General features: G+C 51.3%; 1 protein-coding gene across 5 annotated transcripts in view; it reads right to left on the bottom strand.

Moving 5' to 3' along the window:
• Positions 1-1,099: 1,099 nt before the first annotated feature.
• NHSL2 (NHS like 2) overlaps positions 1,100-12,971 on the bottom strand; it is a 180,380-nt gene continuing 168,508 nt past the window's right edge. For 4 of the 5 annotated variants that reach the window (XM_032773778.2, XM_032773779.1, XM_075068696.1 and 1 more), the window contains one exon: positions 1,100-10,779. In XM_032773778.2, the coding sequence (XP_032629669.2) occupies positions 10,464-10,779 (316 nt within the window). In that variant the 3' untranslated portion in view covers positions 1,100-10,463. The remainder of the gene's footprint in view (positions 10,780-12,971) is intronic. The other variant, XM_032773782.2, reaches the window with a different exon arrangement.

The raw sequence follows: 12,971 nt of genomic DNA, 5'->3' as shown, positions 1-12,971 counted from the left end.
GAACATGGGTCTGCTTAATAGATCAAGATCTTCAAGTTTGTTGCACACCCCGCTTGGACCCTAGAAACTAGCTCCTCCTTCCCCTGCTTCACTCTGCCCCAGGATGTGTGGCCCCAGCCCACATGGACCCCGCTGGGGGGATCGCTTGCTTCTCCTTCCAAAGATTCCCAATCCCTTAAACCCACACCCAGCCCTGGGCTGCTGCCAGCTGCAGAGTGAAGTGCACCCCCCAGGGACCCCGGCGGAGTAATTGTGCTTCAGCAACCCTCTGCACTGCTCCCTTAATCGCTGCCCCCCCTGCACCTCAGGAGGGCAGGGGAGGTTTTGGGGTGGGCACTGGCAACTCTGATCCCCTGTCCAGCGGGAACTCCAGGGGCAGCAGCGAGTTGAGCGAGAAGGAGCAGGCGCAGCCAGGAACAAATGTGCACTTCTGTCTTGCTGTGCTAGCTGCCTGCATGCACTTCTGCCCCAGGGAAAGCTATGGATAATTTCGGAACGACCCGGGACCTAAGTTTTCAAGCCAGGCTGTCATCACAGGAAAAGCACTAGGGCTCAGGACCCTAGGTCCCAGCGCTTTTTAAAAACTCGCCTCACTCCTCAGGCCGAGGGACCTGGGACCTAGTTAGGCCACAATTACAGTTGCAGATGCAAGGAGGGTTTCTGCCTTGAGTTTCCAGCTCAGGAACTTGGCTTTAAGCTGGTCTGCTCGGATTTACCGCTTAAGTATCTTTGGTTGCTTGCTTTACCTTGCTCGATCTCATTTCCATTCTGTAAATGGAAGCTATTGATACCAGCTTTTTGAAAGTTCTGTGACTGTGGCTGGACAGTGCTAGCTAAGTGCACACTAGAAACTGTATTTTTACAACAACACACACACACACACACACACACACACACACACACACACACACACACACGTGTAAACTTCACACAAGTCCACCTGACAAGGGTTGGGATGGGAACTGTGTAAATAGGGTTTTAATACTTCCACTGGGTTTAAAATGTCTGAACTCCAACTACCCTGCCCTCTCAGAGCTCAACTCTAGGACCTTTCCAGGCAAGGGCTCTGAGGAAGAAAAGCACACGCACAGCCAGTGGATCTGACAGTTAATGGAGTTTAACAAGCTTGCAATAGTTAAAAAGTACAACATTCAGAAATATAAAAATGTGGTTTCCCCATCTCTGAGGGCTGTCCAGGGGCAGCGATTGGGCTGACATTGCAAAAGAGGCCACTTACACAGGGGGGTGGGGGTAGGGGAATGTTTGCATAACACTCAAAAATAGTTCACATTTTTTCATCTTGCCCATGGCTGGCCCACTTAGGACAAACAAGTCCTATATATTTATAGGGCTTACTTCAGTCTTTGCTGCACAGAACCAATCCGAGAATTTCATCTTAAGTTCAGTTGGGTGGTGTATGAGGAAACCCATCCCTAGCAGTCCAATTAATTCCCTGTAGTGCTCCAGATCTGCAAAGAGACAGTTCTATCCTAGGTGCAGACGTTGAACTTGGCAAACAAGAGCCACGTTCTCTGTTAAAGCATTGTGTGGGGGATGCCCTGGCCCCACTGAAGTCTAGGGCAGACCTCCCAGTGACTTCACAAGAGCCAGGATTTCACCCACAGGTTTTTAAGGCTGGGATGTGGAGATTCAAACTTTTATTATATATTTTTTTGTTTTAAAAAAGTGAGTTTTTGATAGTGAAGAAAATCAAGGGAAGATTCTTTTTCTGAAGCAGCTATTTTCATCAGAATTGCTTTGCAAAGTCCCTTTCTAGCAGGACACTTACAATCCAAGTGCTAAAAATCACGCTTCAGTCACGTCATACAAAGCCATTGCTAACTGCTGTGTGTAGCATCTTTTTCCTGAGCAATCGTGTGCAATACTGTACATGGTTATTGGCATTTTTTCTTGACCATAAATTCCAGCAGTAGCTTCTCTTTAACAAGTTATTTGTTAAGCACTCAGATTTTACCCTGCAATATGCAACACTTCACTAAGGACATGTTGCTTCTACTAAGGCTTATGTTTCTGCCTGGCCAAAAGACAACTGAGGAATAAATGTCTGTGGAAATGCGGAGGCATCTATGAAGCTCATTGTATAACAACTTTGCACATACTGTTCGAGTTGTTCAAGGACTGGAACCCAGGTGGTGCTGGTTTTCGCAGCCACAAATCCAGCTACTGGAACTGAGCAGGAATATCAGATGACCTCAGACTACATTCTAATTGGTCAACAGCATGTTAATAGGGCGAAGGAATCATTCTTCATTTGTTCCACTGACTGAATGAGGGGATGCTGGCAGCAGAAGGGCTATGGCACATTCCCAGGCGGGTAGCAGTTCCAAAAGAAATCTGGGTTCCCATCTCACCTGTTCTTCCTACGCCAGACACCACTTTGGTGTCAAAATAAAATTGGGGCCTTAATTGGGGGCTGATATGGGCCTCAGCAGGAGATTGAGATTGAAATGAAGAGCAGTGGTTCTAAACTCTGCCCTGGAGGAGCCATCTAGCAAATCCAACAGGAAGCTCCAGAGCTGTGTCTTTTGCCTTCCTTTCAAGGTAGAGATATTAGGCATAGACCAATGGCTGGGCCATATTTCAAGCCCCAACCCATGCTGCTTGGACCCAGTCAACATAAATGAGACCAGGTAAATAAGCCAGCTCCTTGACACTGGAGTGAGCAACCCTGTGAACAGCAGGAGCCCATGGCATGGTGACAGACCCAGCTGACTGATGTGTGTATAGTGACTCTTCACTTGCCTTCTCAACATGGCTGTGATTACACGTGGCACTTTATAACATGGAGGCAGGCGCGCTTATTCAACAGAGCACAGTGATTGGCTCACCTCGCTTCATGTGACATAAGAACTTTGTGAGTCACATTCCATGTCTCAGATACACAGGGGACAGAGATGGGAAAGTCCTTCTGGGCCACTGAATCCATCTCCAGGAACATGTGGGATGTGAACTCCAGAGAGAGGGGGTCTGCGATGGGAGACAGATACTACCGTGCAGCTGGGAGAATCTTCAGCCTCAGTGGCATCTGAAGTCTTTCTTGTGGAGACAGCAGGTTGAAGACTATTGGTGGCAGAGGCAGAAAAAACAACAGTGAAGCTTAGAAATTTTTATGATCTATTTTTCCTGAGTTTCTCAGCCTGGATGTTAATTACAGGCTGAAATTCTGCAAATCCATGACAACGGAAGGAGTAACATGTAATTAAAGAAAACAGAACTGGCAGCATGAAGCGCTGAGCCTCCTTTAGAGCAAAGTACAAAGTCATCTTGGTAAAAATGGGCCAGTAATGCTTCCCCTGGGATAAAGACAGAGCGAGGTGTAAACACAAGAAAGCCTGGTGCTTCTCCAGCAGGACTTCCCTGCCAAGGGAGAACAGCTGGCTCTCTGCTCTGGGTGAGCTGTGTTCCCAGGAAAGCAGTGGAGGTTCTAGGACTGGGTCTAAGAGTAGAAGTTTGCTCTACAGACTGGTCCCCCAAAGATGACTCTCTAGTGCTGCTTCAGTCAAATCAGAGTGGGGAGAAAACTGTCCAACACCAAATGCAAGACACCCAGATTTTGTCAGATCTCAACTGGAACTGGGGCACCCCCCCAAACTCATCCCAGAATCCAGTTCAGGTTCTGCTACAGCCACTCAACGAGGGTTATTCCCTTCCCCAGAATGGTGGGTCAGGCACCGATCCTCTGTCTGCATCCCAGGGCTCAGAACTGGCCACAGGTGTAGGCCATGTGAGTGGCCACCAGGAGCACTGCAAAGATGGACACCATCACCATGCTGTGTGGACCCCTCAGCTCGCAGGGGACTGGAACTTGTAAGATGCAGTGGGGCTGTTGCTGGGGACTGGAGCTCAGAACTCTCGCCAGTGCTGGATTCAGCAGCCTATTCACCTGAGAGTGGCAGTGAAAACCGAGCCTGATCACAGCCCCACCCCCGTGTCATCTTCCCAGGCTGCAAGAACCCCCTGGTGCTGAGGACAGATGGGCCTGCCATTTTCACAGCCTGACTCCCCCATTTCCTCCCTGCTGAATGGACACAACCCCAGCTCCCTCTGCACTGAGTTTGGAGCCTGGTTTCCTGACACAGCTGCAGGGGCCTGATTCTCCTCACACAGACACCAGGCCAGCACAGTCAGCTGGGTACAACCCATTAAACAGAGAACAGAAACAGGCTCATTGTGTCAATCACGTACCACACCCGTGCCAGAGAGGGACTGTTCATTCATTTCAACACAGGAGCCTGTGACACCAGCTTGGTTGCTTTTCCAGAGACATACCACATCACCAGAGCTCAGTCCAGGGCAGCTGCTGTGCTGGTGACAGGACCAGCACCTTGCATGGTCAGGTACAGCAAGGAGAGATAGCAAACAGTGACTGGTAAGCCAGGAAACCCTTTGGCATGAAATTTCCCAGAAGGGTGGGCTTTTAGCTTCATGTTACAATCCACAGTTGTTCATGGACTGAGGGCTGCCATAAAGCTAACACCAGTGCTCACTGCAGAGTGTCCGTGGAGTGTCCACTCGACAGGGCCTTGCCCCATGGTGCATGCCGTGCAGATGGAAACATTTGCTATCCCCTGGCCTGGCTGATAGGTGAGTAGCCTAAGAACTTGCGGAAAGGGCACGATTCTGAACAGATCCTGGGGGTGCTGAGGGAAGCGGGTCGAATGATTCTTTGTGAATTTAGCCCTTTTTCCAGTTCACAAGCGGTTCCTGGGTTTCTGGCCTTCACAAAGATTTGCTGATTAGTTTGGACTAAAGATTTCCAGCTTGGTTGCGAGCTCTTTACTGTAACTAGCCACTAGTTGTTATTCGTGGGGTGTGACTGGTCATTGAAGTCACATGGCATCATTTTGACTCTGATTGGATACCTGAAACTTTTAAAACAGAATAGCACCCACCACTTAACGTGACCTTCACCTGCATGACTATCAAAACTCCCTACCTGTACCGAAATGCATGGTGCCAACAGGACTGGTGACTTCCCACATACCCCACTGGAATCTAAATCTTCACCAGCTGGCAATAACGGCCCCCCAAACACAGCGTTTTTGTCTGTGAAAATATCGCAGCTCTTTGCATTATTCAGCCAGCTCTGGTGCTAAGTGCCACTGCTCCTGCTGGAATCAGTGTGACAGGATCAGGACCTTGAGTCACTGTTGTTCACCATGGTCTGCCGCAGGGTCCTTCTTGTACCATCACATTCCAAAGGGAAGGCCACTCATGGCAGGGCATCACTCTCGGATATCCCATGCCTGTTTTGCCTCAGCCGGTCCTGAATGAGCTGGAGGAGCTGCTGGGCGTGTGCTTGCTTGCTGCGATGAGTTCCTTTTACCACGTGCAAGGGGTCAGACACAACAGCACATTGGTATTTAGAGAAATACAGAAGGAAGCAAATTCCAGGGTGTTTTTTTTTTTCAAAACTCCTCCATTAAATGTCAAGTTCTTGTGCACCCGATAGTCATCAGACAGCAACAACTAACTGCCCTGTGTCCCTCAAGTCACGGTTTGATCATTAGGGATCAGGTAGATGTGTATGGGCCATGCAAGGTTCTTATTGGTGCCTCACACCCTGGCAGCTTCCAGCCGAAATGTTCTATCCTCCAGGGACCATGGTGAGCTCTGAGCCAGTGAAGGTCTGGCCCTGAAGTCAAATTAGGAAATGTTGAGATAGAGAAGCCCTGGATTTCAGTGGAGACTCTGCAAACTGGGACAGGTAAATGAGCAAGGCAAGTCCTGCTGCTACCAGATTGGCTGGCAGGGGCTGAGAGCCCCCTGGTCAAGCCAGTTATTCATGCTGTGGTTTGTGCCCCACAGTTTGTGAGACTCACTTCCAAATACTGTGTTTATATGTTTTGTCTAGAACAGGGCCTGAGAGGCCAGGGCCAGCCCCAGGAGTCTCGGCCTGGTGGATCTGGACTTTGCTTTTGAGCACATCTCTAGTTTTCCCCTTTGGCGAATGCTGGACTCTGAATGGGGCTGTTTGTAACGTGAATCTCTGCCTGCCTTGCCCCACCCGCAGCTGGCCCACACTGTGTTGTGTGTGGATCGTGGATGGTGTCTTTGTGGGTATATCTATACTGGAGCTGAGAAGGAATTTCTAGTTGAGGCAGCCAGACCTGTGCTAGCTGGAATCAAGTAGGCATGCTAAAACTAGTGGTGTTGCCATGGCACCAGGTGCGGCAGAAGAGGCCAGCTATTTTGAGTGCACTGCCCTCCGAACTCTAGGCCGGGCTTCGGTGCCTGGCCCCCACTTGACACTGCGGCTACACGCAGGCACTAACTTGGTTACTAACACCTCCTGACATGCCCGGGGCCTGTCTGTGGGGAGCTCCTGGCAGTAGGTTTTAGGATTTACAGTACAATTGGCTAACTTGGCTAGCTTTGGGGGGTTTAATTCTTAGCAATGGAAGGAGAGATTCCAAAGAAAAGCCTGGATAGGGTCAGAGCCCGGAGCACTTCCCATCCCATTAGCACAGCTGTAATGCACCTGTTAGAACAATCAGACTGTCTCCCCCATGTTGCTGGGGCTGCTAGTGGGAAGATGCCAGGCACGGACATTGCACAAAACATAGACATGAAGGTTACTGCTGTGATTCCGTCCCATCCAGAGCCATGGTGCAGGGACAGCACAAGGCGAGCGCATGGCCCTCCTCGTGGGAACGGGACCAAGAATAGGTTTGCACAAGCGCCCCTGAAATGCTGCTGCTGAGCTGAGCTGGCTGAGTGGGGATCCCTGGAACTGACTCTCTGGTTTGCGAGCCCTGAGCCCTATTCTAGGAGCTGGTTTGTTGCTTGTGACGATGCCCAAACTGGAGGTCACTCCCAGGCTACCTGACTGGCTTGACCTCGTTTTTGAGACTGGGCACCACCGAAGTCACATGGCAGTGTTTTTACTCTCTGATTCGACGACGAACTATTTAAGCAGGTGACTCAGGAATCACACCTTTTGCAGGGTGAATAAACCTTGGTGTTACAATCCCTGGGACATTGTATCTGTGAGGCATTTCCTGAGTGCCTGGCCATTGCCAAATGCCTACCAACAACGGCCCCCTTGTGACTGCTCTGCTTACACAAACAGCAGCCTCAAAATTACCAGGCAGAGTTGTGCTGCACCAGAATAAATAACCCTATCACAGCAGGTCAGCTCTGACTTCGTTGCCCCACTGATTTCCCACTCCTCACAAGTCTGGCCTACGCACAGTCACAGGAAAGCACGTGGATCTCAGCAGAATCCAGGTTCCCAGTACATTCACCTGCCTTGTTTTTAGTTATTACTTGGCCTAGCTGTGATGTCTAGTTCAGGAGCAGACCCAGATCTGGTCTGTAGAGGACTCAGTCTCTGGGCCTTTCCTAACTACTCATGGATTTGCCTGATGTCTGCTTTTCCTTCCTTTTGCCACTAGGTGTAGCCAGAACAATTCACTGCTCGCGCTGACCCTGGCTCTTTCTCAGTGTTGTGGCAGCATCCTGGCCTGTCAGCAGGGAGTTCTCTCTGCACCCCTGTAGCCTCACACACTTGTCCACTGTCTCTGCCTCTCTGCAAAGCGTCATGCATAGCAAGTGCTATATAACTAGAACAGGGACAAGATCACCCTTTGCTGCCCACTCCTTCCGGGCGTCTCCCCAGGGCCTGGATCCCCCAGCTGCTGCAGAAGGGCTGCCTAGGGAATCAGACCCAGCAGCTAGTTCCGGGGGCATGCTGAGGACTGGGGGCTGCCCTCAGATGAATGTGCTGCTGGCTCCTTCCATGCTGCCATCACCCCATCTCCTGCTATGTGCTCCTTGCACGGAGCATGCCAGAGCCTGGCAGGGGGGCTGACGGGAAGCAGACAGCTGCACCTTTGATCACAGCACTGGCAGGTTGTTTCCCCCCATTTTTATTATTATTATGTTAAAAATATTAAGTGAGCAGGCTGGCTGTCTTTGCTCAGTGTGTTCCTGCGCCAGCAGCTCTCGGGACTGACAGGGAGTGAGGGGAAAGCAGGCTGGGGAAAGCATCTCATTTGGTAAAATATCAATACAGGTCCTTGGGACTCTGTAAGGTGCCGAGTCACCAGGAGTGCAGGGTGCTCACAGGATCGGGCCCGACTCAGCAATGCAAACATTTCAATAGCTTTGCTTTAAAGCGAGCAATTCCCCAAACCCACTGCTGATTTGCTTCCGTGAGAGCACAGGGGCCGCGTGCGAGGAAGCTCACAGCGCTATGCGTGTGATGGGGGGAACCTGACAGATGCATTCACAGAAATTGGACTTGTGAAAGGCCTGTTGTGATTTGGAGGCATTTTGTATTCGATCCAGGAGGAAGCTCAGGAGAGGGGAATCTGTTATCTGAAAGCCAAGAATGGGGCCAGAGCAAACCCCTGACCCAACACTCCTCACCTTGGAGGGGTCTGAAATCCAGTTATGGCTCAGGCACCTCTCAGACAACCCAAAGCTGTCTAGCAGGAAGCAGGCCAGCCAGCCTAGGGGCTTGCAGTGCAAGTGCCAATAGGGAGTAGGGCACTGCCTGAGTGTGTGTTGGGGGCTGGGGATGGAAGCGGGCTGGGGCCTCAGCTCTTCAGTGATTGTCACCGCATTCAAGGCGGGGTTGGGCTGCTGCCAGGCAGCCTGTACATAACCCGGCCAGGATTTGTGCATCCTTGTCACAGCAGCAGCCACCCACTGTGCATGTGACAAGTGTGCATGTGACAAGTGTGCATGGAGCAGGATGGCCCAGCTGTGCGCACATACAATGGTCCTGTGTCACAGGAACATGGCGCCTGGCTCAGCCCAGACGTAACTCCACCGAACGGCAGCCTGCCTGCATTGGAGGGACACACCAGAGCATGAGTAAAGTGTGTTTTGTGAGCAAGGTGACGGACTCCTCAGATATACTAGAGGGAAGGCAGGCAGGCCGGTGCGAGATAGCTGAGGTCAAATCAGATTGATAGGTAAGAGTTTGTCTTAGGAAGGAAAATAAGCCATGCCTAGCACCTCCTGATACACGACTCTCATCTGATTCACAGGAGAGGAATGGTCTCTTTCCTCAAGGCCAGCTACAATATGGTTTGGGCAGAACTTCCCGGGACTTGTCTCTGGAATGCTTGGTGTCTGGACAGGGAGGACCATGCTGTGGGTCTCTCCCGTGCTCCATGCCAGTAGGACCATAGACTCTCTAGACTGTTTCCAGCAGGGGCAGGAGGAACCAGGCTCTGAAGATTCCTGGTGAGGTTGAGTCCGTGGCCTCCTATGATGCCCTTCAATCCTATAAGACACACAGAGCCAGCAGAGGAGACACAAGCCATTTTGCCAATGACTTGCTAAGTGCATCTAGCTAAGTCGGTCTTCAGCAAGTTGCTTCAACCTTCACATTTCCTTTGCAGAAAAGCACTTCCTTTTGTAGATTGGCTGGGCCAAAGTCATCCTGAACAGAATCCCAAGGGTAGCCAGGCTACACCAAGGATCCGTTTGCCCCAGGCACTTGCCATTTCAGGCCTTGGTCCTGCTAAGAGCATGTGGCCCCTTGTGCCCAGACAGATTCCCACTGGGCTGAGCACACAGCACTCATGGCAGGGCTGGGCCTAGCCTTGGCTTGCTCCCTCTCTGATTATCAGTGCTGGATGTTCCTTCCTTTTGGCTGACAACAGACCCAGTTTCTCCCTGCAGGGAGCTGGCAGCTGGCATCGAGTTGATGGTGGAAGCTCTCAGAAGAGCGTTAGAACTGGCCAATGAGTGACTGAGGGTTGCTTTGGTTGAACAATGAGTCTGAAGCATCTCGGTTCTTCCAAAGCAACCTACATTCTAACTGGCCTTTCCGTCTCTGCTGCCGGGAATTTCCATCTGTTCAGCTCAACTCAACACTGGGAACTTTGCCCAGGGAATGAAAATTACAAGATCAAATGAAAGAGAAAAAACATCATCAACATTTCGCATGATCAAAGCCATTTAAAGTACCACACGCCAAAACGACTAAACAGTTTCAAGCTAGCTTCGTCGTGGACACCAGGTTACAACTGGGGCTGAACTGGAGTCCGTTTGCAGAGCCCCAAAGAGCAGGAGGGAAGTCCACATTTGTCATTGGACCCTGGGAATAAATGGGAAGCCCACTATCATCTGATGATGGCCCTGCTCATGATGACCGATGTCTGCCTTCTCCATTCCACAGCCGTCTCCTTCCACTGTATCTCCACCAGAAACAATGCCAGTAGCCGATTGCACAGGGGTACGGGCTCTGTAGTTAAGACAATTACCTTCCATCTGCTGGAGTCCCCAGGGTGACACAAAAAAGATTCGTAAATTGCCAATAAAGAAAGGAAAAAATGATATAAATCCCAGCAGGACAGGATGTCCTCACAGCACCAGCCTGGGAGAGTGCAGCCCCTGCAGCTGAAGCTGGGCTTTGGAGAGCCAGCATAAAACTCCCAGCAATGCTGTCTCCACCCATCCCTGGCCAGGATGAACTTGGGTGGTCAGGGCTGGGTTCTGGCACCACTTGGGTTGTCTAACTCGGGGGCAAACTCCATCATGACCCGCCGAGCCAGTGGATTTGTGCTCTTGAGAAGCTCTGCTGCGGAGGTGCGAGTCCCGGGACTGGCCTTGCTGCCTTTCTTCTGTAGCAGGGCCTTGAAGTCTTCATTCCGACTGGAGGCTCTGCCGGGGCCAGCTCCCACTGGGGGGGACTCGCAGGCTGGGAGCCCGGCTGGGTTCTTCACTGGGGAGTGAGAATTCTGCCTGCTGCCAAAGGCATCTCCTGGCTCCTTCCAGCCCAGCAGCTTCCTCTTCGACCTAAAGACAAAAGAAGCCTATGGTTGGCGTGCTGTGGTGGTGTGTGCCAGTTCCTGAGGTGGAGGTACTCGCAAAGGAACATTCCCCACAATCCCCAGGCAGATGGCTGCATCCCACCCATAACTGTGGTTTATGCCTGACCCCCAGATCGGCTGTGCCCCCACTGCAACCCGGAAATGTTTCATCCACTGGAAACTTACGTATAACAGCAAATCCAGCATGGCCAATCAGTGCCAAGAGATGCAGAACCCAGTTACTTCACTGAGCTCCATGGCACAACATAGAATAGAAAAGGGGTTGGCAACCTTTCAGAAGTGGTGTGCCGAGTCTTCATTCATTCACTCTAATTTAAGGTTTCGCGTGCCAGTAATACATTTTAACGTTTTTAGAAGTTCTCTTTCTATAGATCTATAATATATAACTAAACTATTGTTGTGTGTACAGTAAATAAGGTATTTAAAATGTTTAAGAAGCTTCATTTAAAATTAAATAAAATGCAGAGCCCCCTGGACCGCTGGCCAGGACCTAGGCAGTGTGAGTGCCACTGAAAATCAGCTTGCGTGCTGCCTTCAGCACCTGTGCCATAGATTGCCTACCCCTGGAATAGAATCATAGAGAATATATATACATCACCGAGAACAGGCCAAATTCACCCCTGGTGCCAGCCCCTAAAATCAGTGGAGCTGCTTTAAGTATGAATCTGGCCCAACACTGCCTGCAAAGGACTCTCAGGCTGGTGAGAGGTCCTGGCCTGGTAGCTCTGGACCCTGACCCTCTTCCCCCTGGAGTGAGGAGAGCAGAGGCAGAAGCAAGGAGTGCTAAATTCTACCGTGGTGCCACCCTCCCGCTTGTCCCAGTGCCCAGACAGGAGGGGAGGGGAGTTCAGCCTCTAGGGCACTTGGCACATCCAGTGTTTGGCTAGTAAGGGGGACAACTGGTGCCACTGGTGATGGGGGGGATGCGCTGTGGATAGTGGGAACTGCACTGAACCCACCCACTTCCCTTCTGAGAGGCCACAGAGCAGCTAGCAGCTGGTGATGACCAGCGAGGAGCTACAGACTCCCCAGTCCCCGACTGCCCCACAAGCCCACCAGCACAGTGCTGTCCAGCTCCTGTGACAAGCCCTGGCTCCCTGGCAGAACTGAACAGTGCCTGGCCAAATGGCTGCTGCCTCAGCCAGTGCAGACAGATGGGAGCCCTGGCCTGGTGCTGTTCCCAGGGTCATCTCTGTGGCTAGGCCAGTCCCAGGCACAAAGGGCTCCTGGGGGCATAGAGTGAGACTCGGGTTCCACGTCTGGCCCTGTGCTGAGAGTGGGACAGGAACACAAGTTCTGAAATAAAGGCAGCTGGCTGCCCAGGGCTCTCTGTGGAGATGCAGCGCTGCCAGGCGTCCTAGAGAGAAATCCATCCAGGCTTTAGAGCTGTGTGACGTTGCGCTCTATATGATTTTATGAAAGTATGCTGATGAGTGTGAATATAATGTAAATAAAATATGCTTCATGCAAAAGGTCTCTTGTAAGATATCCTTACAAAGCTTATCATCTACTGAGTGTGGTCATCCTATTTGTATGTATGTATCATTCTTGTATCTGAAACTAGAAATATGAAGTATAACTCTCTGAGGGCCAGTTGTGTAGCTAGAGGGGAAGCGGGGGGAGCAGCCGCTCCCCCACTGAGCACAAGTGGTGCCTTCTCAATTTCCTGGCACCTTTGTACTCACCCAGGGAAGCAATAAAAAGAAAAAAAAGGCGCCATCCCCTGCGGTGCTTTTATTTTACTCACCCGGCAGCACTCCGGGTCTTTGGCGGCACTTTGGCGGCGGGACCTTCGCTCGCTCTAGGTCTTGGGTGGCATTTAGGTGGCGGGACCTTCAGTGCCACCGAAGACACCCGGAGCGAGTGAAGGGCCCACTGCCTAAGACCTGGAGCGCCGCCGGGTGAGTAAAAGCGCTGCAGTGGGTGGCACCTTTTTTTTTTTATTGCTCCTCCTGTTCCCTCCACCTGGCTATGCCGCTGCTGAGGGCCTACTGAAATTATGCAAAGTGTGGGCCATTAATGGTGGTTTGGAATCTTGATGGCTCCCATCAGCCAGGACAACTGATTGTGGATGGCTCTGTTTGCAGGCAGGCCTTCCTGTGAGTCAGGCGGGGAGGAATGAAGGCTTGGGGTCTTACAGTGACATGTGATCATGTC

The sequence above is a fragment of the Chelonoidis abingdonii genome, chromosome 8 (assembly GCF_003597395.2).
Source record: "Chelonoidis abingdonii isolate Lonesome George chromosome 8, CheloAbing_2.0, whole genome shotgun sequence".
NCBI classification, from domain to species: Eukaryota; Metazoa; Chordata; order Testudines; family Testudinidae; genus Chelonoidis; species Chelonoidis abingdonii.
Note: the sequence above shows the minus strand (reverse complement) of the source record. Positions and strands in the feature narration are given on the sequence as shown.